Below are 23,699 nucleotides of genomic sequence, written 5' to 3' on the forward strand. Positions count from 1 at the left end.
AATGTATTAAAAGTTTAACAAATATTACATAGGGCTGCAACGATTAATCGAACGATGTCGTGAGGCGCGTTTAGTCAATGAAGCCGGTACGTTGATTAGTAGTAAAGCTCCATCACGTGCGTTCAGTACACAGAGCAAGTAATACACAGAGCCGTAAAGCACTGACAAGCTACGCCAAATCGGCCGCAAAATCGAATTCGATTTTGAGCGCGATTTTGGCGTAGCTTGTCAGTGCTTTACGGCTCTGTGTATTACTTGCCGCTCCAGCTGAACGCACGTGATGGAGCTTTACTACTAATCAACGTACCGGCTTCATTGACTAAACTCGCCTCACAACATCGTTCGATTAATCGTTGCAGCCCTAATATTACATTGAAGTATTTAAAAATTACATTTCACAAATTACTTTTTTATAGACTTTAAGGAAATCATTCTAATAGGCTAATTTCCTGCTCAAGAAACGTTTCTTCTTATCAGTGTTGAAATGACACATTTGCAATCCTATGGTGTAGGCCCTCGGAAATTCAATGTATTTTTATTATTTTACATTTCTTTTTTTTTTTTTTCCAAATTCAGTTTTTTCCATTTTAAATTTTCTGGATTTCGTTTTCTCCATTTTCATTTTTCTACACTGTTTTAATAGTTAAATTACATAATATGGTAATATATTACATAATATTGTGTAATTCATTGAAATCATGACACAATTTATTAGCAATGTAATAAAAGTTTAACAAAAATATTAATATTAGTTAATATTTTATTGATGAAATTAAAGTATTAAATGAATTTCTTTCAAAATAAAAAAAAAAAAAACATTAGTATATGCAAACACTTGGGCTCCTACAGTCTAGGGCCCTATAAAATCCATTTGATTTTTTTTTCCAAATTCCATAAAAATTAAATTTACTTAAATTTTTCTGGGTTCTGTTTTTTCCATTTTAATTTTTTAGACTCTGTTTTAATGGTTAAATTACATTTCATCAATCAAAAAGCATGTCTAAATCATAAAAATAATGCAATTTAACAGCAATGCATTAAAAGGTTAACAAAAAAACATTTTTAAGTTGCTTTGAAATATGTTTGAAATATGATTTTTTACCAAATTCTGTGCCAAACTGGCTGTGCGGAGTAGCAGTAGTACTATAATTGCATTAAGTAATATATTTCTGTCACACTTTCTTCAAGTTAAGCTGAACTTTTATTTTGACGGGTTGCTGTGAAGACATTTACGTTTCTGTTAGTATATGAAGAGTATTCAGCAGAGGCTGAAAACACCACAAGTGTCACGTGTGCTTCACACAGAACATACAAAATTCATATTAAAATAGTCTTTTTGCTGCTTAATATTCAGACACTAGCCCATATTGCATTTTGATTTAAGTGTGCTGACCTACTTTTAATTTATTCGTCCAGAATTTGGTGAATTCCCTGACGTTCTGCGTTATACAGTAAAAATTCAATTTTTCTGACTAGATTCATGGAAGTGTTAATTAATATTAATGTTCTTGACATACAATTATTTTAAAAACCCAGTAATGATGAACCAGTGAAAAAAGTCTTAGAAATGCAGGTGTGGAATCTGAATCATTATTTCCATTTCATTTGGTGCCACTACTGGTGTGGAAACGACACACTTCAGCATTAAAATTTCATACTTCACAGCTCAGATCATGCTTTATTAATTTTTGTATAATAATGTAATTTTTCTCTGTTTCAGGTTCGCATCGAAACAGCCACAACTCTAAAGCTGGATATCCTTTCCTCTGACTGATGCTAATCCCGTCGTAGTTTACAGACTTTACACGAGGCTGGTCGTTTGTCAGCTTTAATTGGACGCATTTAAGCACTCTTGTAATTAGTTTGCCAATTAACCCATAGCCTTTCAACAACACTCACTTGTTTGCATGGTGTCATATGATTACTTTAATCACTCTCATCCTCATTCATCTGCATGTCAGATAATCGTGTGTGTTTAAGAGGTCACTGCTTTTCACCTGCAGTCATTATACTTAACTCAGCCTTACCCGTGGATGACTTCGAGTTCAGAACCGAGCAGTTCTTACCGGTAAGATTGGTTTTTTAAACATTTTGAACATTTGACGTCGTTTGTTGAGTTAAAGGTCTTCATTAACAACTCTTTTATTCCTCTTTAGTACTTGGAGTCCATATTCGGCCTGTTGTTCCAGCTGTTGCAACAGGTCAACGAATGCGACACCAAAATGCAAGTTCTCCACGTTATTTCCTGCGTCATCGAAAGAGTCAGCATCCAGGTGAGCCTCAACCCTTCCGAGAGGTCATATCAAGTCATCCGAACACACAATCAAATGCTTTTCTAGATTTTCCTCAGGCCATTATTTGTTGTTTTTCACACTGAAGGACACACATTGATGTCATATCATTACCAAACCACACTGACCGAGGACAAGGCCACGACCTGCTTTGAAAATAACCTTTAGCTATTGCGTGAGCCTTGACTCTGAGCCATTTGATGAATGACATTTATTTTAGTCATGTTAGAATGCAAAGCTCGTGATTTAAGCTTCGTTCAGTCAAACGTGCATAAATTACAGACGGTCATATCGTGTGTACGTTGAAAGCTTTCAGAAGTAACCTTCCGTGTCAACTTTGTGGAGCACAGGAGATATTTAATGCTCTTTTGAATGATTTAGTGCTCCTCGGTATTGCCCTATAGGATAGCTTAAAGATTAGTAAAATGACCAGTATTAAATATGAAAGTGTTTTAATGCGGCACGTCCATCCATTTTTTGTTCATGCAGATGTGCCGCCGTGCCACCTTAGGAGAACATTTATTCCAATTTTTCGTCATTACGAGCTCAGAAATGTATCTTTTGACAAATCTTTTTGACATTTTAGTCTTTTTACCTTTTTCGCTGCTTGTGAAATAATGGCTCTTCCATCATGCGCTCCTTGATCTCTAACTGCTTTCTCCTAAGTTCCTCATCCCGGAGATTAGCTCTTTTCACCTTTTGTTAAAGCTTACGTCACTCATGGTATAAAATCTCAACTGGCTGTCCAATTTTAAAAGACTATGTGGAATGTTCTAGGCACAAAATATTGGAAATCAATTTTTTGGGAGCAGTTTGTAATCTCTCTCCTAGTTTTCTCACGTATTTACAGTCCTCCTTCAAAGAATCATGTTGTTCTTGATCGTTTGGGATGAGAGTTCCTTGTACTATGAAAACGCACTGTAACTTTCAGAATGTTGTAATTTATTGAAATTGAAATGCAGACATTTGTTTAACTAACACATTGACAGATGATCATCCACTTTACACATGATGTCTTTGGTATGATCAAAAATCATGCCTATTGTAGGGCTGTCATGATTTTTTGATTCAGTCTGATTTCTCGATTTTTAAAAAAGTCCTCAATTGCATTTTGTCCGCGTTGAGTAACCATCAGAATACCGGAAGTAGGGCATTTCACAGGCGAGAATCCATGAAAGGTGTTATTAGACCTTTTCCAAGGCTGCATGTTATATCAAACCCATTTAAAATCATAATAAAGTATAATGCTATTGTGAATTCATAAACAGTACGATTCAGTCAAATAAATATATGCGAGGCAGGTTTAACATATGCTCTTTAATTATTTGCACGCATTTAGGTTTCACACGTGCATCTCAGAGCGGCTCCGTTTGCAGTAAATGCTGCTCCACATGAACTGTTATCATTTACATGCGAGAAGCATCTTAAACTTCATCTCTGCATATTGCTTTGAGTTTGGGTTTTATTGTAATGTTCATTTAGGAACACAGTGTCTGCCATTTCATCAGATTTGTAAGGTAAATAATTTATAAACTTGCGCAAACACAGGAGAATACATCAATGGACCTTTTTCACATTTCCAGGGTTCTTAGCAGTGGAAGTTGTCACAGTTGGGTTAACTTAAAGAACAGTGAATGGGAGAGTACCACAGATATATTTTTTGCATTCCCATTTGCAAAAGAAAAACTCCACGATGTTTTCATGACTTTCAAAAAAAAAAAAGGGGGGGAAAAAAATAGATTTACTGTCCCTCCCATAGACACTACATTAGAAACACACTCACATTAGCATTAACAATTTTTTTGTAATTTGATGCAGAGGTGATAATACAAATTATAGTGTTATTAATGCATACACATTTTTTTAAATCAAAATCTAAAAAACTTTCGAGGATTTACGATGCTGATGACCGTTGAAACTAGAGGTCGACCGATATTGGTTTTAACCGATACCGATAACTAGGTTGGACCACACTGGCCAATACTGATTAATCGACTGATAGTTTTTAAAATGGATACTGAACGTAAAATAAATTGTGCTCTACTATTTAAAAAAAAAAAAAAAAAAAGCCTACTGAACCATACTTTGTAAATGAATAAAAATATTAATATTAATTATATATTGATCATTACAGTTCATTGATCATTCACTGTTCATTAATGTTAACAAAAGCAACTAAAATATTTTAAATATATCAGTAAATGCTGAAATTAACACTCTAACAAGGAGCAATACTTCTATTCTACAGCTTTTATTAATCTTAATGTTACAAATGGACTCATTGTAAAGTGTTACCATTACATCAACAATCAAGCTAAAGATGGCCATCTTTAAATATCTACACAAAGGCCACAGTATTGAAATTGCATACATATGGATATTGTGTACTTTTACAATTTAACTGCTTCAGTTCTAGAACATTTGTGGTTATCTAATCAAAACATAAAAATATGTTAGTCACACAATGGGCAAAAGTGCAGCCCAGTGTCTAGAAGAACTCGCAGCTATCCGGTATCACACACACTGGGACGCGTCACATTCGATTCAAGTGGCGGTCTACAAGACTTTATTTGATCACCAAATGGGCAAAAGTATACTGCTGTCCTTTTTCCACTAATGCAGCATCTAGGCAACAAATTCATCACTTAGTAATGACATGAAAACATGCACTACAATATACTGTACACACCGGTTCGTTGTTGATGTTTTAAATCCGCCTTTGAGATGTCCTGCTCTGTGTAGCGCGCAGTGTCACGTGTCTAAACAAACGGCACGTGCTGTCAATGATTTCCGTCACTAGAGGCCGCTCTCATGCTGTATAACAAAGACTGTAGGGACTTTGCTGTAAAATGAAAACCTTCTCAGCGGCTCCAGCAACAGACCCAACCCGGAAAAAACTATCGGTATGAATTTTTACCGATAACCGATAGTTCCGCCAATCAAATAACGGTGCCGATTAATCAGCAAAACCGATATATCGGTCAACCTCTATTTGAAACACATCATCACAGTCTTGTGAAAAGGGTCCATATCTTTCTTAATATGCCAACTATTCATTGCGATTTTAAAATAAGTTTAAATCTTTACTCTGAGTTTAGACATCGTCCAAATATTCAAGAAATCTCAGTGGCTGGAGCATTTCTGTCATAAAGAAATGGCAAAATATTAAAGATTAAGTGGACATTTTAATTAAATGTTTAGTCAATATTAAACAAGGATTAGTAAAAACAGTGGTCAAGCCGTTGGCACCCTCTGCAGTCATTTGTATTTTAACATATTTTAACAATTTTGTTCAATAAAACCATATAATTACTTGCTGTTGATGCTTAATTTGAACTAATTAGTATTACCCCATTGTAATTTTATGTTTATTTTAAGTAATTTTGAAGGCTGTTGTTCACTTAGGTCTATTTTTATTACCCCCAGAAAATTATTGTAATTATCCCATTTCTCAATTAATCATCAGTATAGTCCACCGATTACTCCATTGCCAAAATAATCGTAAGTGACAGCCTTACCCTACTGTATAATCAGAAATTAAAAACCAGGCCATTCAGAAAAAATATTGGGTAGATATCATTATTCCTAATCATCAAAAGAACCAACGATATGAGAGTAAAATCTATAAAAGTTTGTCAGAGTCCCTGTCTGTTAGTAGCACCTGCGGCTCTGCTTTTTTGTTTTTTGTTTTCCTGATGGATCATAGCATTAGTAATGTTTCTGCCTAATAGTGAGAGAAAGTTAAAATTAGAAATAGTCACGCTGTGAGATATAAAACCACAATTACAAGAAACAATAACAATTAAAATGTGTTGTAGCCATTTCAACCTAGAGTAAAAAAAAATAGTTAATTGCAACTTTATTTCACCCAGTTGCAATATCTGAAGTCGTAATTGTAAGAAATAAAGTTGCAATTAACTTTTAATTGTTTATTCAGCACATTTCTTTTGTTCATTAGTTCATTTGTTGTTTTGTCTTAAAGGCACAGCCGTAAAAACAATTATGGTATGACCTATGTGAAGCCTGTCACTTGTAGTGCAGACAGGGCATAAAAGTATATTTAAAGGGTATTAGCTAACAGAGTAATCAGATGAAAATGCAGTTAATTCAGAGATGTTTCTGTGTTAATTTTATCGTAAAGCAAAACACCAAAATATGCAAATGCTAATGTCAGTGAGTGGTGCACAGTGACAGACTGCTTTCCTTTAAGCGGAAGAAATGCTGATAAAGCACCAAAATGCTAAGAGCTCAACAGCAAAAAAAAAACACAAAGTGCATGTTTGCTAAACCACCTCATCCAATTACAGTGAGAAAGTGTTAAGTATGTTAGAGATTTGCATGTAAAGTAAACATCATTAAGAAGTTAACACTGGAAACACTGATGAGATCACACCAGCACATACATTTGTATGTAAATAAAATTAAACACATTCATTCATTCATTCATTCATTAATAAAATACGAGGCTGGCAGAGGTTGCATTAGACAAAAATATACAGAATTTTAAATGCGTTGACATAATTCAAAATGCTTTCTGTCAGTTTGACAGTTAAAAATAAGGTGTCTGCTCTTTTGCATTTCCCTGCTTAAGTAGCATTCCTACAGTAAAGCATGCTAGTAGGAATTTAAAGTGAAGAATATAAAGTTTTAACTTACCTATGTGAAAATAGACTGGGAGAGAGATGTGATGAAGGATTTAGACAGAGATTCAAAATGTAATCCGTAGGAATAATTCATGGAATATTGTTCATTAAATCAGGTACCAGATCGCAAGGCAGTATAAATTGCAAGAGCAGCATAAAAATAAAAACCTGCAACACAGCGCTTACTAAAACTGAAGTAGCTCTTGCCACAAAAGTTATTGTGAAAGTGACCAGTATCACTTAAATAACAAACTTTTGTACTGATGAATGACATTTTAGAGCTATTCATAGAAAAACAGAATAATAACCATGATAATAAATGGTTATTTAAACATTTTTATAAACATAAATGAATAATTTTACATTGTCAGACCGTATAAATGGTTGCAATATTTCACTAAAAAAAAAAAATAACGTAAAACGCTTTTATTACTATTCTTATTCTTTATTTTTAAATGTATGTGTTTGTGAATTTGTTTCATTTCATTCATAATTTATTGACCTGTTTTTAGTTTCTTTTTTTTGCATTGCAACAAATATTTATTCTGTGTGTGTGCTCTCCGTGGCAATTGAGATCAATGCTTTACTTTTCCCGGTCTCTCTTCTAGATTCGACCCTACGTGGGCTGTTTGGTTCAGTACCTTCCTCTTCTTTGGAAGCAGTCAGAAGAACACAACATGCTCCGCTGTGCCATTCTCACTACCCTCATCCATCTCGTACAGGTACGACATACCCGCGGGGCCAAGAATGAAACAGATAACGAGCCTTTGAAACGGTCGAGTCAGGTGTTTAGCATTCTGTCTGTGTTTCAAGTGCTCACTTGAACGTGATGTGCGTACCTTCACCAATGGGGGCCTTATTTTCACCGTCGTCGTCTGTGAATATGAGCAAATGCCCTCCAGCCCTGCTGAGCACTTCTCTGGTTTTCTGATACTTGCAGAAGACCTTTATTTTTGTACGATACACTTCATCCCTTCCTGCTGTGAGAGTATGAACACACATGCAGACAGGGGCTTGTTATTGATGGGTGTATTTGAAAATTGCCACAGTGCTTCTTCATCTTCCTCCACATGGGATCCCACAAGCTGCTCATTTCATCCAGTCTTTTTTTCACTTTTCTTTTTTTTTTTTTTTTGCTCCGTGCATCAGGAGCAGTTTCTGTGTCACTCCGGCCCCTGAGGAGATGAGTGACACTCACATTTAAACCATCCGGAGGCAGCAGTAGCTGAATAACTTGAGCTTGGTTTAACTGAGAACTCCACTGAGCAACACTTTGCTGATGCAGGAACAACCCTTTTCACACTTTTTGCCCATTTGTGACTTAGTTGGAACTAGAAGTGTACATAAACCTTGCAGATGTTAATTATTTTGTTATTTATTTTACCAAAATAAGAGGGATCATTCAAAATGCAAGTTTTTTATTTAGTACTGACCTGAAGAAGATATTTCAAATAAAGTACATTTACATATAGTCCACAAGAAAAATAATAGCTGAGTTTATAAAAATGAACCCGTTCAAAAGTTTACATACACATGATCCACAGCTGTTTTGTTTTTTTTGTTTGTTTTTTTTAGTGATATTAGTCCCTTGTTTGTCCTGAACAGTTAAACTGCTTGCTGTTTTTCAGAAAAATCCTTCAGGTCCCACAAATTCTTTGGTTTTTCAGCATTTTTGTGTATTTGAACCCTTTCCAATAATGACTATGATTTTGAGATCCATCTTTTCACACTGAGGACAACTGAGGGACTCATATGCAACTATTACAGAAGGTTCAAATGCTCACTGATGCTCCAAAAGGAAAAACAATGCATTAAGAGCCGGGGGTGAAAACTTTTGAACAGAATGTCTATATTTTTCTTATTTTGCCTAAATATCTATTTTTTTTTCATTTATTACTGCCCTTTAGAAGCTACAGAAGATACTTACATGTTTGCCTAAAGACAAAATAAGTACAATTTACCCTAATCTTCAAATTCCAAAAGTTTTCACCCCCTGGCTCTTAATGCATTGTGTTTCTTTCGGTTATTTATATATATATATATATATATATATACTTGATATATAGAATATATATATATATATATTTTTTTTTTTTTTTTTGTAATAGTTGCATATGAGTTCCGCAGTTGTCCTCTGTGTGAATAGATGGATCTCAGAATCATACAGTCATATACCTATCTATAGATAATCTTGATTGCTCAAAATTTGAAGGAATATTAGCTGTATGTATACCACAGAAACCTTTATTTTGCATGTTGCTGAAGGAGGTTCAGATAAACATTTGCTTTCCCCCCGCCATGTAACTGTATAAGAGGCCCAAATCCTGCTGCAGAAAACAGCCCTCAAGCCATGACACTTCCTCCTCCACCTTTCACTGACTTCTTAATGCATTTGGGGTTCAGTTTTCCTCAGTTTGACACTGTACAAAATGTTTCCCATCAGACTCAAATAAATTAAACTTGCTCTCATCACTGAAGTGAAATTCAAGTGAACATGCTCCTCAACAAAAGTGAGCTTAGCCTTTTAATTCTTACTGCTGATGAGAGGTTTGATCACTGCAGAAGTCTGTCCGACTTCTCTTAAACATGTTGATTCTGAACTGGCAAGCAATTCCAGCTGCAGTGCTGAACCGATTCCCCACTGAGAGTCTCAGCATTGTCTTGTCTTGTGCATTTGTCTTACGTGGATGACCAGCCTTTTTGAGGGACTTGAATAAATTAGTGTCATTGTAAACCTGCAGTATTTGAGAAATCACAGATGTGGAATGAGCAACTTCTCTTGCAGTGACTAAAAGGGTCATCGTCTTCATTTGGACAACCTTTTGTTGCAGGGTTTCAGTCACTTCAGAGCAGCCTGCCATCTTGCAATATCAGTGAAAATTGTAGAAATGCTGCCAGTTAAATAGCATCAGGTGCCTGCAATTGGCACTTCTTTTCTGTGTACAAATGGTTAGTTGTACTGGCGTGGATCAGAGTTGATGTTAAATTTTGAGGTCATTTCATAAAGATTCCTTTGAGGAGAGTTATTGAGTAATCATAAGCTTGAATGAGCTGTTCTTTGTCTTTGAAAGTGCTCTGTGCTTCAGTAACCACATCTTGCATATTAACATTTCCCACTCACATTAAAGACCCTTCATGACAGCATCTTGAGTTGTTGTAAATCACAGGCTCAATCTAAAAGATCGCCCAAGGCTTGGCCGAAATTTGCATACTTCCAAAGATCCGCCACTTATGCCAGCTTAGTTGACCAGCTCTCTTTGTTTTTTTATTTCTTTCTTTTTGGTGGAGTCCTTAGATTTGCATATTAAAATGCCAGCAGTCCTTCAGGAAACTATCAATTGTGTGCATATCTTACCACCCGCCATCAACAGTTTGCTATTAACCTTGCGTTTGTTTGTGTTTTCTGTGGCCTCCTTTGCCAGCCATATGGTATCACAGCTGCTGCTCTCCAGCCTGGCACAGAATGCTGAAGAGACAATATTACCAGTGAACATTCAAAGTCAATCATCCCTAAATGGCCCTATCATGGGTCCATCCCCAAAAGCATATTTTTGGCAGATGCTTCAAAATGGATGCTCTCTTTACTGAACATTCGGATATGATTTGTTGACCTGCAGAAGCTAAATTGCCTTGGCACATGCCGTGGCCTGCAAAATTGCCTGGTCTTATGGATAGAGGTGTTGTTTGGGAACATTTTTGGTGAACTAAAAATTTTTATGAGCCAGCTGGAATTGCTCTTTTGCGTAAACAAAATAGTGGATATAATAATATAACTGCTGCTTTATGGTTGTACTTTTAGTTTTAGTTTTTTACTTCTTCAGCATAAACTTATTTTATTTCAGTTAGTTGTCAAAGCAATATTTCAATTTTTAATTAAAGGTTTTAAGTTTGTTTTTCATATTATTTCAGCAGTATTTTAATTAATTAAACATTTTAAATAATTTTAATTAACAACAAAAACACTGGTTTGATTATGGTTGGAGCTACACTTTGCTGGAAGAGCAGGGTTGGCTACACCTGGTCTCAACTAGGGCCCTATGAAATGTTTTGTTTTTTCCCAAATTCTGTTATATTTTTTTTTTCCAAATTCTCTCTCTCTCTGTTTTTTTTATTAAATTCTTTTTCCACATTTTAATGGTTAAATTAAATTGTATTAATTAAAAATCATATCTAATGAATTGAAATCAGAAAACGCCCTCAATTTATTAAAAGCAATTTATTAAAAATGGCACTGTGAAATTAATGACAAGAAATATGAAATGAAATTCAGTTTTATATTTACCAAATTCCGTTTTCCATTTTACTGATTTAAATTAAATTTTAATAATCGAAAGCATCTTCATCATCACTTTATCAAAAAAATAAATAAATAAATAAATTTATTACTTTTTTACTGTTTTGTGCATTTAATTTTTCCTGGTCAATAAATGAAGACACAAAACATTAGTTTATCTTTAATCAAATGGAAATTAAACAAACCCTCTTTTTTTTCTTTTTCTTTTTTGAAGATTGTATGGCTAAAATTAAAACATAAATAACATAACAAAATAACAAAAAAACATAAATGTAAAATAACTATATGAATGTATTTTAAAATGTAAATTATTCCTGTGATTTCAAAGTGTATAGTGGTATAGTGTATAATGTAAGAAAAGCTTTTTATTTCAGATAAATTATTTCAAATAAATGCTGATCTTTGGATCTTTCTATTCATCAAAGAATCCTTAAAAAATGTACTCAACTGTTTTAGATATTAATAATAATAATAATAATAATAATAATAATAATAATAAATGTTTCTTGAACAGAAAATCAGCATATTAAAGTGATTTCTGAAGGATCATGTGACACTGAAGACTGGAGTAATGATACCAAAAATTTTGCTTTGATCACAGGAGTAAATTATATTTTAAAATATATTCGAATGGAAAACTGTTATTTTTAAATAGTAAAAATATTTCAGATTTTACCGTGTTTGCTGTACTTTGGATCAAATAAATGCAGGCTTGGTGAGCAGAAGAGACTTCTTTAAAAATTTTTACAAATCTTACTGTTCAAAAACGTTTGGTAGTGTATCTGTTAAGAATTTTTTATATTATTATATTTATATATTATATTTATCTTTTTATATTATTATTATATTATTAACCGTTATATTTTCATGACAGTTGCGTACATTTCCACCCCTAAGGTTTCTATTTTTTTAAGTTTAAAAAAATATCAAATTTTTGCCAAAAGTTCATTGTTTCACTCAACTTTCAAACTACCATTGCTCAACACCTTGTCGTCTTGCCAAGTTATGACTCTTGTTGTCTACGGTGGGTGGCCTTGGATTTTGTTTGTTGTTTTTAATCATTGGCCCATTGACAGTTACAAAGCTTCACCTGGATCCTACGGATACTTCAGTTCTACCCTCTCTGAGCCCCCCAGAGCTCTGCATCCGTGATTTTGATGGACAGCTCGGAATCAGCGGACTGTCGAAGGCCGTCATGCCCTGAACTTAAGAGCCCTTTGCGGTGGTCTTTGTGATGAGCCCTCATCAGTCAGAGGCTGAGTGGACGTATCTCACCCGGGGGAGAGCGAGGCTGTTCTCAAGACCGGGCCCTTGAATGAACCCTAAAAAAACACATGGCTGCTGGTGTAATCTTGAGATTCCCATACTAGAGAGCAGGGAAAGCTGACACAATATCACACCTGCTGCTATTCAGTCAGATAATGATGTTTTTTGTGCTTGACTATGAGAAGGAATGAAACTCATTTTGGCAGCGTTCCCTTGAATTTCCCTTGACAAGCTGTTATCACATTTTTATCTGAATACAAATGTTTTTTGCCTGCATCTTCATCGTATGCCCTGTTGTTTTGGTACGGCTGAGTAAGACAGCTAATGTTCAGGGATTTTAAAACACTTGTAGGGGAAGCCCAAGCTTGTTAAATGTTATGCTGAAAAGTTGAGTGATTAGTTTTCCCTTGCGCTGGTATGATGGGTTGAAATGTTTTTGTGTTGTTTCAGGGCCTGGGAGCGGAAAGCAAGAATCTATATCCCTTCCTTCTACCCGTTATCCAGCTCAGCACAGATGTTTCTCAGCCCCCTCATGTTTACCTGCTGGAAGACGGTCTAGAGCTGTGGTAAGTCTCCAAGAGTGTACCTGAGCCAAATGTTTAACCTAGGAATAAAAGTTTCAACCCAATCCCTAGGTCCTTTTGTACACTTCCAGTCAAAAGTCTGAGCATACCTGACCGACTTAATAGGATTAAGGGTTTATGCTTTAATGGTTGAAATGGGTTTTGTCAACAAATATGAATTGTGGTGACATATAAATTTCTTTTTAAATGAGGTTAACAAGTGCCAGTGTACCTATGCCATCCCAGATGTTCATGTCTTTCTTTCTTCAGTCAAAAAGAAATTAAGGTGTTTAAGGAAAACATTCCAGGATTTTTATCCATATACTGGACTTCAATGGGGATCAGTGGGTTGAAAGTCCAAACTGCAGTTTCAGTGCAGCTTCAAAGGGCTCTACACGATCTCAGCCCAGCAATAAGAGTTTTATCTTGTGAAATTAGATGAAACGATCGGTCCAGCTAGTGCAAGACGAGCATTTGTGGTTAAAAAGTAAAGATGCGCCGATAAAGATTATTCAGAATAATATCTGCTGATGCCGATAAAATTTCACATTGTGGCATTTGTGCCAGTGCATGGTCTGCGCTGCTCCAAAACATATTTGTAGCTAGTTTGTAGCCCACTGTTTTATTGTTGTCCTGCTTTCAACAAATCCATCTTTCAAGCATTTGCTTGCAAGCATTTCAAGCATTTCGACCGCAGTGGTGTGGTTGTCATTGGAACCATCACAGCCCTAGTGTATATAGTTCTAAGTAAAAATGCTCCTCTTTAGTGTCGTTTTATAGCTAAATAATGAACTGTGAACAGCGGATAACTTTTCTGAGGTAAGTGTCACATGACTGTTCACAATTAGTTTTATTGGCATCGTTCAATTAAACACTGATTGAGAGTTTTCGTTAGACATGATACATGTTGTTAAGCCCTACAGTATCTTTCAACATGATAATTATGATCTACATTCATATGTATTTTGCGCTATAACTTACTAAGCTGGAAGAGAGTCGTGCTAGAGTTGCGAGGTGCAATAGTGGTCTGTTACGTCACATTTAAAAGTGTCAAAATGGCATTCATTGTTTGTATTTTGTGATTGAATGTACAGGATTTAAAAGCTAAGACTTTTTCTTATCAGAAGAAAGAAAGCAAAGAGCTCTTTGTGATTATTGGATGTGAGGCGAGCTGCAAATGTTTGGTGTAGAGATAAAAAGGTGAATCTGGTAATGCTGCCTTTGAACTACGGGTGATTCTATTTGCTTTAATGTCGCTATTTTTTAACTGTTAATGCCTTTATGTCACGTTAATTTTGACAGCCCTAAATTCAAGAGATTTTCTTCACTCACAGTATGAGTTGCAGCCTGGCACGGTTTTCCGCTGCCTTTTGATCAACTGGATATAATCGGCCCTGATCATCAGCTGATTTGAACAATCATTCAAATATACTTTTTTTTTTTAAAGAAAATGACGGATTGTTTCACAAGATAAGACCCTTATTCCTTGGCTCAGATCATGTAGAGCCCTTTGAAGCTGCATGGCAACTGCATTTGAACCTTTAACCCATTGATCCCCATTAAAGTCCACTATATAGAGAAAAGTCCTGGCATGTTTTCCTCAAAAACCTTAATTTCTGTCCATCTTGGATGACATAGGGTGAGTAAATTATCAGGAAAGTTTAATTGTGCAGTGAACTAATAGTACAAAGTACTTAGTACTTTCATAGTACAAAGATTTCCAGGACAACAAGACTGGCCTGTTTTTTTCATTTTTGGACTGTGATTATTGTACTGCCTACTTTACTGCCTACTGACTGATCCATTTGGAGTACATATGCTGTGTGTAGAAGCTGCACACTGTGTTTGTGCTTTCACATTAAATGCATTTGCAGTGCACAACTTATCCACGGCTTCTACAACAATTGGTTATCCATTATATTGATTTTAAATCCAAATGCTGTTAAAGTTACTGAAAGGCACTTTTTTCTGCATTGTGACTGTGAAAGTAGCATTGTCCACAGTACAGTTAATACAGTCTTTCATAGATGTATTCTGTGAGTCTAAACACAATCAGTATACACAACGTAATATTACTTCTATGCAGATTTTTATATAGTTTATAAGTTGCTCAAGTAAGTGGCAAACATTTAACACAGTACTACTAGCATTATTATCCCGAACATTTTAAATTAAAACTTACCTGATACAAAAAATATGGAGGAAACTGCTTCCCATGCCTTTTCTTTTGCATTTAAATCATCATTTTGCAGGACATAATGATTGAATATGAATATTGTCCTATGTCTTCCTGGAACACCACATATGACAGTTAGCAGAAGCTAGAGATTACGGTAAATAAAGTTTTAAATATGGGTATTTTTCTTACACAAACGCATCCGTTCACTTTAGAAGGCCTTTTAACTCCCAAAGCCATGTGGATGCACTTTATTGGACTTCAAAATCTCAACAGTCATTCACTGCCATTATTATTTTTGGGTGAACTATCCCTTTAAGATGGTTTGATTTAAAGCCATATTATTAGAATTGGCGAATTTATTAATTTGTACAGTTTTGGAACCAAACACCTATCAGTTGTTGTTTAAATAGGTGCTTCAGCCTCGTATCTGTTTTTCTTTGACATAGGGAATAATGGTAAAATAAAATAGCACACAGATAGTTAATAATATAGTTGAAAATATTGGACGATCGATTTGGTGGAGATTAAAAAGACCACGTTCAATCAACTCAAGATGAGAAGAGAACACATTTTGTTTCTACATGAAAAGTGAATGAAAAGTTAAAATTTGAGTGGATCAGAGAACAAGTCTCAAATAGTGGGCTGTCATAGATCAATAACAGATGACACACACCTTTGGTAAAAAATGAGTAGGTGTGTCCACCGTCCAAATTTGTGCAATATGATAACTTTTGATTGAATAAAATGTCTCCATGATGATTTTGAAGAAATATTGTACAATCGTGCTACAGTACAGTGCACATTCTAATAGTTGCAGTTTTGGCACCTCCGTCTCAATGTACTGTACAGCGCAACATACATTCACATCAAATGTTAACTGAGCAGTAGAGTTACACTCATGAGACAATCCACTTATTCGCAATCACAAAAGTACATTATTTGCAGGTGCTTTAAAGCCTTGCGTTAAACATTGTGTGTAAGTCTTAAAGTCACAGCAGGCTAATATTGGGCCCTATGAAATCCATTTTATTTTTTCCCAAATTCTGTATTTCTTTTGTTTGTTTGTTTGTTTGTTTTTTCAAAATTCTGTTTTAATTTGTCTAGACTCTTTTAGACTTTTTTTTTATGGTTAAATTAAAAAATATGAATCAAAAACCATGTCTAATTAATTGAAATCATGAAACGTACACAAATTAAAAAGTGTTTATTAAAAAAAATTACAAAAATGCAATTTTTAGGACCATATGATTTTTTTTTTTTTTTTTTTATTTATTTATTTATTTATTTTTTCCTCAAAAAGAGTTTTATTTTGACCAAAATCTGTTTACCATTTTGATTTTCTGGATTCCATTTGAATGGTTTCATTAAATTCTAAAAATTCTAAAGCATTGATTTTATTAAAAAATAACAATAATTTATTATTATTTTATACTTTTTTTTTTATTTATTTATTTTTTTTTCAGAAATGCTGTGTCGTGTATTTACATTTTCCTGTAAATAATTTAGGTAGATATTCATTTAAGTTATTATTATTATTAATGTAATATTATTAATGTTTTAATAATAATTTTATTAGTAGTAGTAGTACTATCATTAGATTAAGTTATATATTTCTCTCACGGTTTCTTTAAGTTCAAACAAACTTTTATTTTGACGGATTGCTGTGAAGACCTCTACGTTTCTGTTTGTATTTGATATTACGTTAGTTTTTCCTCAAAAGAAATGATAAAATGCTCAGAAAGTGACTCTCAGAGCAGTTTTACTTACTCTTATTAAATTGAGGTGGCAGAGGCTGAAAAACACCGCAAACGTCACACGCTTTCGTATGTGTGTAGTTAACGAAACTGCTCGTCTGTGCCATTTATTCACACAGAGACACGCAATACATGCAGGATTCATATTTAAATAGTTTTTTGCGGCTTATCTACTGATCTACTTTTGATTAATTCATCCAAAATTAGGCAAATTCCGTGACATTCCATGATTCTGTCTACGTTTTCCGCATTGTGGAAATCATAGGGTGCTACTAATAGTACTAAACATTCTGCTGCTTGTCTTTAAAGGGATAGTTCACCCAAAACTCAGATGATTCTGTCATTATTTGCTCACCCTCATAACCACACAGTTGCTGGTCCCACGTTTTTTCCCATTATATTCTCACTTATGTCTCTGAAGTACTTGCTTTACTTTTATACTCCCTATGTTTCACATTCACCGTGTTTCACCGTGACCCTAATAGGGTCTGCTCTCCATATCCCTGCACTTTTGTATTAATCCCTGTATTATTCTATCTCTGTCAATATAAATAATATATATAAATATCCGTGGGATCCTATATCTGATATCTCAGTTCACTGCAGTGATGGATTTATCTCTTCTCATCTCATAAAATTATCGTTGTTCCCTATTGGTTAAACTTGCTTCCTCTGCATTGGTAAAGACTGAATTCTGTTATATGCCTTGTGAGGATATTTTATTTTATTTTGCATTTTAAAGTGTCTAACATTCTCACATCTCACATCTCATCTTTTTTTTTTTTTTTTTTTTTTTACTCTGAGCGAAGGAATTTTTGAGATGCATGTGACGTCTTTCAGATTAAAGTGTTTATGTCTTTATTGCCCTTAAAACCTCTGATGTATTTGACATCATGTTTCACGCACCGTAGTGCGTAAAAACTTCAAATCTGTCATAAAATGCTCCAAAAACCATGCGTGACTCATGTGGCTTTTTCACCCCTGCGCTCCACGGCGCTCAGCGATGCCGATGGTGAGGGCAGCACAGAATAATATGGCATGTACCCTCCTCCAGCTCTTATGCTGTTTTGTTTGCAGCTTGCCACTGTTGTGAACATAAGGAGAGGACAAATTTCCAGCTTTCTGTCAGCTCTCTTCATACTGCTAGCTTGCTGCTCACAGTTGTACAAGAAGGTTGCCGATGGCATACTGTTGATGCCTACGACATCTCTACAGCAACCAATGTAGATATGCCTACATCCCAGTCCTGGAAACAAATTGTGATTGTCCATAATGTGAATTCAGAAGTGAATTGGGTTTCTCTCAGTTAAAGAGTTAATTAGAATTGAATTAGCCACACCTCACTAGAAGCTGAATTGGAATGACAAGAAGGATGAATTTGCAATTCAAATAAGGTACTGGGAAATAAAAGTGCATTACCGATTACTGATTAAGTTTCTTGGTAATTCTAACAGCTGCCTTTCGGACTAGCTGTAGCTTGTTTATTGAACACGTAGGACAACCGCCTAGTAGTGCATTACGTTAATCCAGTCTAGAGGTCATGAATGCATGAACTAGCTTTTCTGCATCAGAAACAGGTAACGTATTCCGTAGCATGGCGACGTTTCTAAGGTGAAAGAAGACTGTTTTTGTAGCATGTAAAATATGTTTTTTAGAATTGCTGTCTAATAAAACACCCACGCTTTTGACTGTTGACGAAGTGACAGTACATCTTTCTAGAAGCAAACTGTAGTCTAAGAGACTCTGTGTACAGGTTTTTGGTTCTACAAATAATGTCTTTAAATGTCTGGTCATCTGGTCGTTTACATGTAGCATGTATATTGAAAATAGCAGAGGGCCTAAGACAGATCCTTGTGGATCTCTAGATGAACTAAGATGAGTGACAGCTTTTAATGATTTTTAAGGGAGTTTGTAAATGAGATATTGATTTAATACAAGTCAGATAGACAAGTTAATATTAAGTGACTTACGTAGTCTGACTATTGCCTGATAGTTTGAAACAAGTCACAACTGAGCCGTAGCGTTGCGCATCCCTATTTAAACTCAGCTGTGTTTCGTTTATTATGGAACGTGCGTTTTTAAATGAATCTAGTGAGTCAATGAGTCAATTTCTCATTTGTAAAGACAGTTACTTGGTTTGTTCCTGAATGAATCAGCTGTTTAAACGAATCAAATGAATGAATGATTCAGTAATTAAATCAATGAATTACCGCCACCTATTGGCAGTTTTAGTTTCATTTTCAAAGTATCTTTTCAGTTGTTTAAATCATTTAATATTTCTGTGTTCAAAATTTTATATTTAAAACGTTAATCTCAACATGAATTTATGAATTTAATTGCACTTATGCCACCTCTGAGCCTCTTTAAACATATGAAAATACACCCACGAGCTACTTTTGTGTTCTTCTCTGCCATCTCTGTTGTACAAATTAATTTTTAATACTGATTTAATTTGATTGGTAACTTATTCTTATTCTGCTTGGTCTTTCTTTTAAATTTTGACATGAAAGATGACACTTTTAATGAAGTTAGAGAAATACCATTACAAAGGTAAAAACAAAATTCCCCTGTAAATCACTTTAAGGAGTCAAATATCACCTTGTAATGGGAAGGCTAATTTTTGAAGCCTATATCAGATTTTTTGATTATTGATTAGAAGGTACTTCTGAAATTTTGACTGTGCTCCTACATTTTTTTAAGTTACGAACACAAGTGCTCCTAAAAAGAAAAGTAAGCATAGAGCCCCGGTTTAAATAGGTTGAGATCTACCTAAATCATTGACCTTTCAATGGCATGACTGAGGATATGGGTGTCACATTTCAGTTCAGTCATTTGTCATCTTTGTTCAAATCATTTCTAACCTCAGGAATACAGCTAAAGCATTGCAATGGTATTAACTGCCCTCAATCTAAATGGGATCCCAGTTAGTGGCTGTTTCCATCCTGTCGGATGCTTTGTCCTGTCAGCCAGTGACACATGTAATGCTTAAAAGATTTGTGTGACAAATTGCCTGTCTAGATACGAATGATAGCATGAATCATTGGAGTCGTGCCTCAGAGGAACAAAGCCAACTCTTTTTTTTATATAAGTGCCACTTGTTACACTTAGCAGTGCTGTCAGGCTACAAGAAGACGCTGAGTCAGGAGAAATCTTATGCATAAATTAATTCATCTCCAGCTCTGGGTTTAAACCGTGCGTCCTACATGCTAATCGATATTGTCTGTGATAAGCTCAACGCTGCTATGTATTTACCACAGATTTCTTCTTTAGCGCTGTAATTTATATACTCTCCCATTTTTATCTCCTTTCTGAGTGAATTTCTTTTCTTGCCGTTCTGTCAGTCTTCTTATTCTCTTCGCTCATCTTTTTGAAGAGGGTTTATTTGCCCCCTTTAAGTTCAAGGCTTTAGACTCGCTCTCTAGGTTTGTTGTTCTTCCGCGCTGTCCATTTATCATTTTCTCTGAGTCACTCTATCTCTCTTGTATCAAGACAAAGAGAGTCGCTCTGTACAATAACCCAACCTGCACAAAGACTCCTCTGTAGCCTCTGGATCAAAAATAGCAGCACTTCAACAAATCTAGCGGCATCCATTCATTTTCTGGAATGCTTTTATGAAAGATCGCCTGTTTTGTTTAAAGATGGAAGATGGTTGACTTGTAGCAGGCCTTTTTATGAATTGATGCTGCTGTAGTGTTTCCATGGACACTAAAAGCATAGTTCTTTCATTGTGATATTACTGTCATTTGAAGGATTTTTTTTGTCTTTCCATGTCCTGATGACCAGGCAACATCTTTTGAGTGCAAAATGGTATTGCATATTATATGAAGGCTGTTTAAATGGCATGATCTTTCTCTTAATGCAGGTTGGTGACTTTAGAGAACAGCCCGGCCATCACCCCTGAGCTTCTGAGGATCTTCCAGAATATGTCCGCCCTACTTGGTAGGTAGTTGCCTCTTTAAGTGTCCACTTTCTTTTTCAATTAAATATCAAGCTGAAAGCCAGTGCCAATTTAACTGTCAAATGGACATGCCATGAAATGCAGGTCACAGACTTTTCTAGCCGAATTGAAACTCTCAATTTAAATTCTTGTTGACCTCAATCCTTTGAAATAATTTTTAAACGGTATGTTTTTTTATTATTTGTCCATATTTTCTCATCCCTGTCTCATTACAAACTCAAATGTTTTTTGTTTGTTTGTTTGTTTTTCTGGCCCACAAAACATGAAAAATGTCCTAGACACTCTTTTTAATTAAATGGAGGTGAATAAAGATTTGAGTGGTTAAGCTCCAAAAAGGATGCAAAAGCAACATTAAAGTTTGATGAAAGTGGTTCATACAATTTGTCTTCTGAAAGTTTTCGCAGTTTTCTGCTTCAGTATCTTACATAATCAGGGTGACCGCGGATCCTTAAAAAGTCTTAAAATGTCTTAAATGCAGATTGGATGGGTGTTCAATATTTTTGCTCACATTACCGGTAAAGTATCTTTAGTCTGACGGACTGTGACTGTTTACAATCATTGGACAGACAGAAGATTTTTTCTCCTTTTTTCATTTTTTTTTCCTCTCTTTTTTTTTTCTTCAAATTGTGCAGTTTATTTATAACACGATATAGTTCGGTAACATACTAAGGGAGCTTTTGAGGGATTTTGCTGAATAATCTCACCATTGCAAATGCTACATTGATTTTAGTTCAGTAGACAAGTAGTTAGTCAAGTTGTTAAGTCACTTACATTTTAGACACAATATTTAGTGTTTTGTTCTGTTTCACCAATGAAAATAGTTTCAAACAAGTATAGAAGGTATAACATTTTCTCCAAGCAACACTCAGATTTTGTTACTGAATGATTCAGCATTTTGAACGAATCAGTTGAATGAATGACTCAATGACTTACTCAATTCAGTAAATTACCATCACCTGGTGATAGAGTATTTTTAAAAGTATGCATTTTCCCCCCAACATTTCTTATTTGTATATTCATAAATGTATTTAAAACATTAATCTCATAACATTATTTATTGTAAGTTTTAATTTTGCAGTGTAAATTATTTTATCTGACTGGTAACAGCTCTATAGAATTTATTGATAAATTGTAATAATTTGACATGAAAGGTAATGCATACATCTAAAAAGTAAAATAAAAGAATGTAGATATAAGTATGTTAAAGCTGACAGAACACTAATAAAAATATATCTTCAGAATAAAAATCCACCAAAAATCTCAGTGACGTGGTACTTTTGTAGGGTATTTTGTGTGGCATATGGTCTGCTGGTATGAAAAGTTCATTGTATGTCGTAGTAATAAATATCGTTTATGACAACAATTAATTAATTAATTTTATTTATTAACATTAAACATTAAAAACATATGTATGTAATATAATGTATATTTCCATTACAGGTTTAGGTCTTAATTTTCATATAAGGTGGTATTAAAGAGGTCTTAAAAAGTCATAAATTTCACTTGTTTGTAGAAACCCTGATAATTCATCTGGTCCTGATGAAATATATAGCTGAGTATCTGAACCCATATTTTCTAAAAAAAATATATATATATATATATATATATATATATATTATTAAGGGCACTGTGTATATTGAAAATAGCAGAGGGCCTAAGACAGATCCTCACTCCATACGTTACTGGCGTTAACTTAGATGATTCCTCGTTTACCTTTTAAAGGTTTGTCAGAGGAGTTATTCACTGAAACTGTATCATCTGACATACTTTTCCTTTGTTTATTCATGAGGGAAGTAGTGAGATCCAATTAAGTTAACAAATTGTTCTTTTGTCTTCAGTGAATCTGACATAAAAGTCAAGGAGTGACTTTTGGGCTTCAGAACACTTAAAGTATCTTACGGAGAACATTATGAATTTTTTTTTTTTTAACCTTTTATGGCCTTTTTGAAGCTCGAAGACAGTATTATTATGAAGGTGAAAGTTCTAAAGGATTGACACAACATGAGAGTGATCATATGACTTTTAAAACAGCTTTATTTTTAAGAGTGTATGGAATATATCCACCATGTTTGGTAGGTAGTTACGTCCTCAAGTTTGCTTTTTTTTTAAATACAGATCAACCTAAAAGCCGTTTGAACTGTCATATAGCCTTGAAATGCATTTCACTGATTTTTCCTGCTGAATTTACAAAGCAGAACTTAATACATCCACTTCAATTTTCTCACGTCTTGTTGGCTGAATATTAACTAAGTTGACCTCAATCCTGTAATGAAATGGGTTTTTAGAACTTGAAGTCAGTTTGATTGTCAATCAGCAGCTAATACATATGATGTACTTCTTTTATTCATGACAGTGTTATTCAATTAATCGAGCAGAAGGCAATTTCATATTCTCATTGGTAGTTGTTGAGTGTTTTATTCTGCTAAGCCAGATCCTTTTAGTCCTCATCTGTTGCTCTCGTATTTTTAATTCACTTAAATGTTATTTTGGTTGTAATAGAACTGTTTCTCCGACGTGAATGCGATGATTTACAGAGTGACTGAGGCGACACAAAAATTGCTGGTTTTGCTTCCCTGGGGTTGTATTAGAATTAGATAATTAACGGTTTGATTGGGGCTCTGTAATTAAATATGCTTGCATCACCGCCTCCTAGCCTCTGGGAAATGTCACGCAGAAGTGTGCGCTCGAGAGGAGCCGTTCAAGCGTAAGGCCAACACCTCTCAAAACCTCAGAAGGTCGGAAAGATGCGGA

At 34.7% G+C, this 23,699-nt stretch overlaps 1 protein-coding gene across 2 annotated transcripts in view; it reads left to right on the forward strand.

Moving 5' to 3' along the window:
* Positions 1-23,699, forward strand: part of ipo11 (importin 11) — a 207,586-nt gene that overhangs the window by 106,009 nt on the left and 77,878 nt on the right. For both annotated transcript variants that reach the window (XM_051117440.1, XM_051117439.1), the window contains 6 exons: positions 1,721-1,754; positions 2,028-2,068; positions 2,157-2,273; positions 7,543-7,656; positions 12,945-13,060; positions 20,853-20,929. In XM_051117440.1, coding sequence (XP_050973397.1) covers positions 1,721-1,754; positions 2,028-2,068; positions 2,157-2,273; positions 7,543-7,656; positions 12,945-13,060; positions 20,853-20,929 — 499 coding nt within the window. The remainder of the gene's footprint in view (positions 1-1,720; positions 1,755-2,027; positions 2,069-2,156; positions 2,274-7,542; positions 7,657-12,944; positions 13,061-20,852; positions 20,930-23,699) is intronic.

Source organism: Labeo rohita, chromosome 8 (assembly GCF_022985175.1).
Source record: "Labeo rohita strain BAU-BD-2019 chromosome 8, IGBB_LRoh.1.0, whole genome shotgun sequence".
NCBI lineage: Eukaryota > Metazoa > Chordata > Actinopteri > Cypriniformes > Cyprinidae > Labeo > Labeo rohita.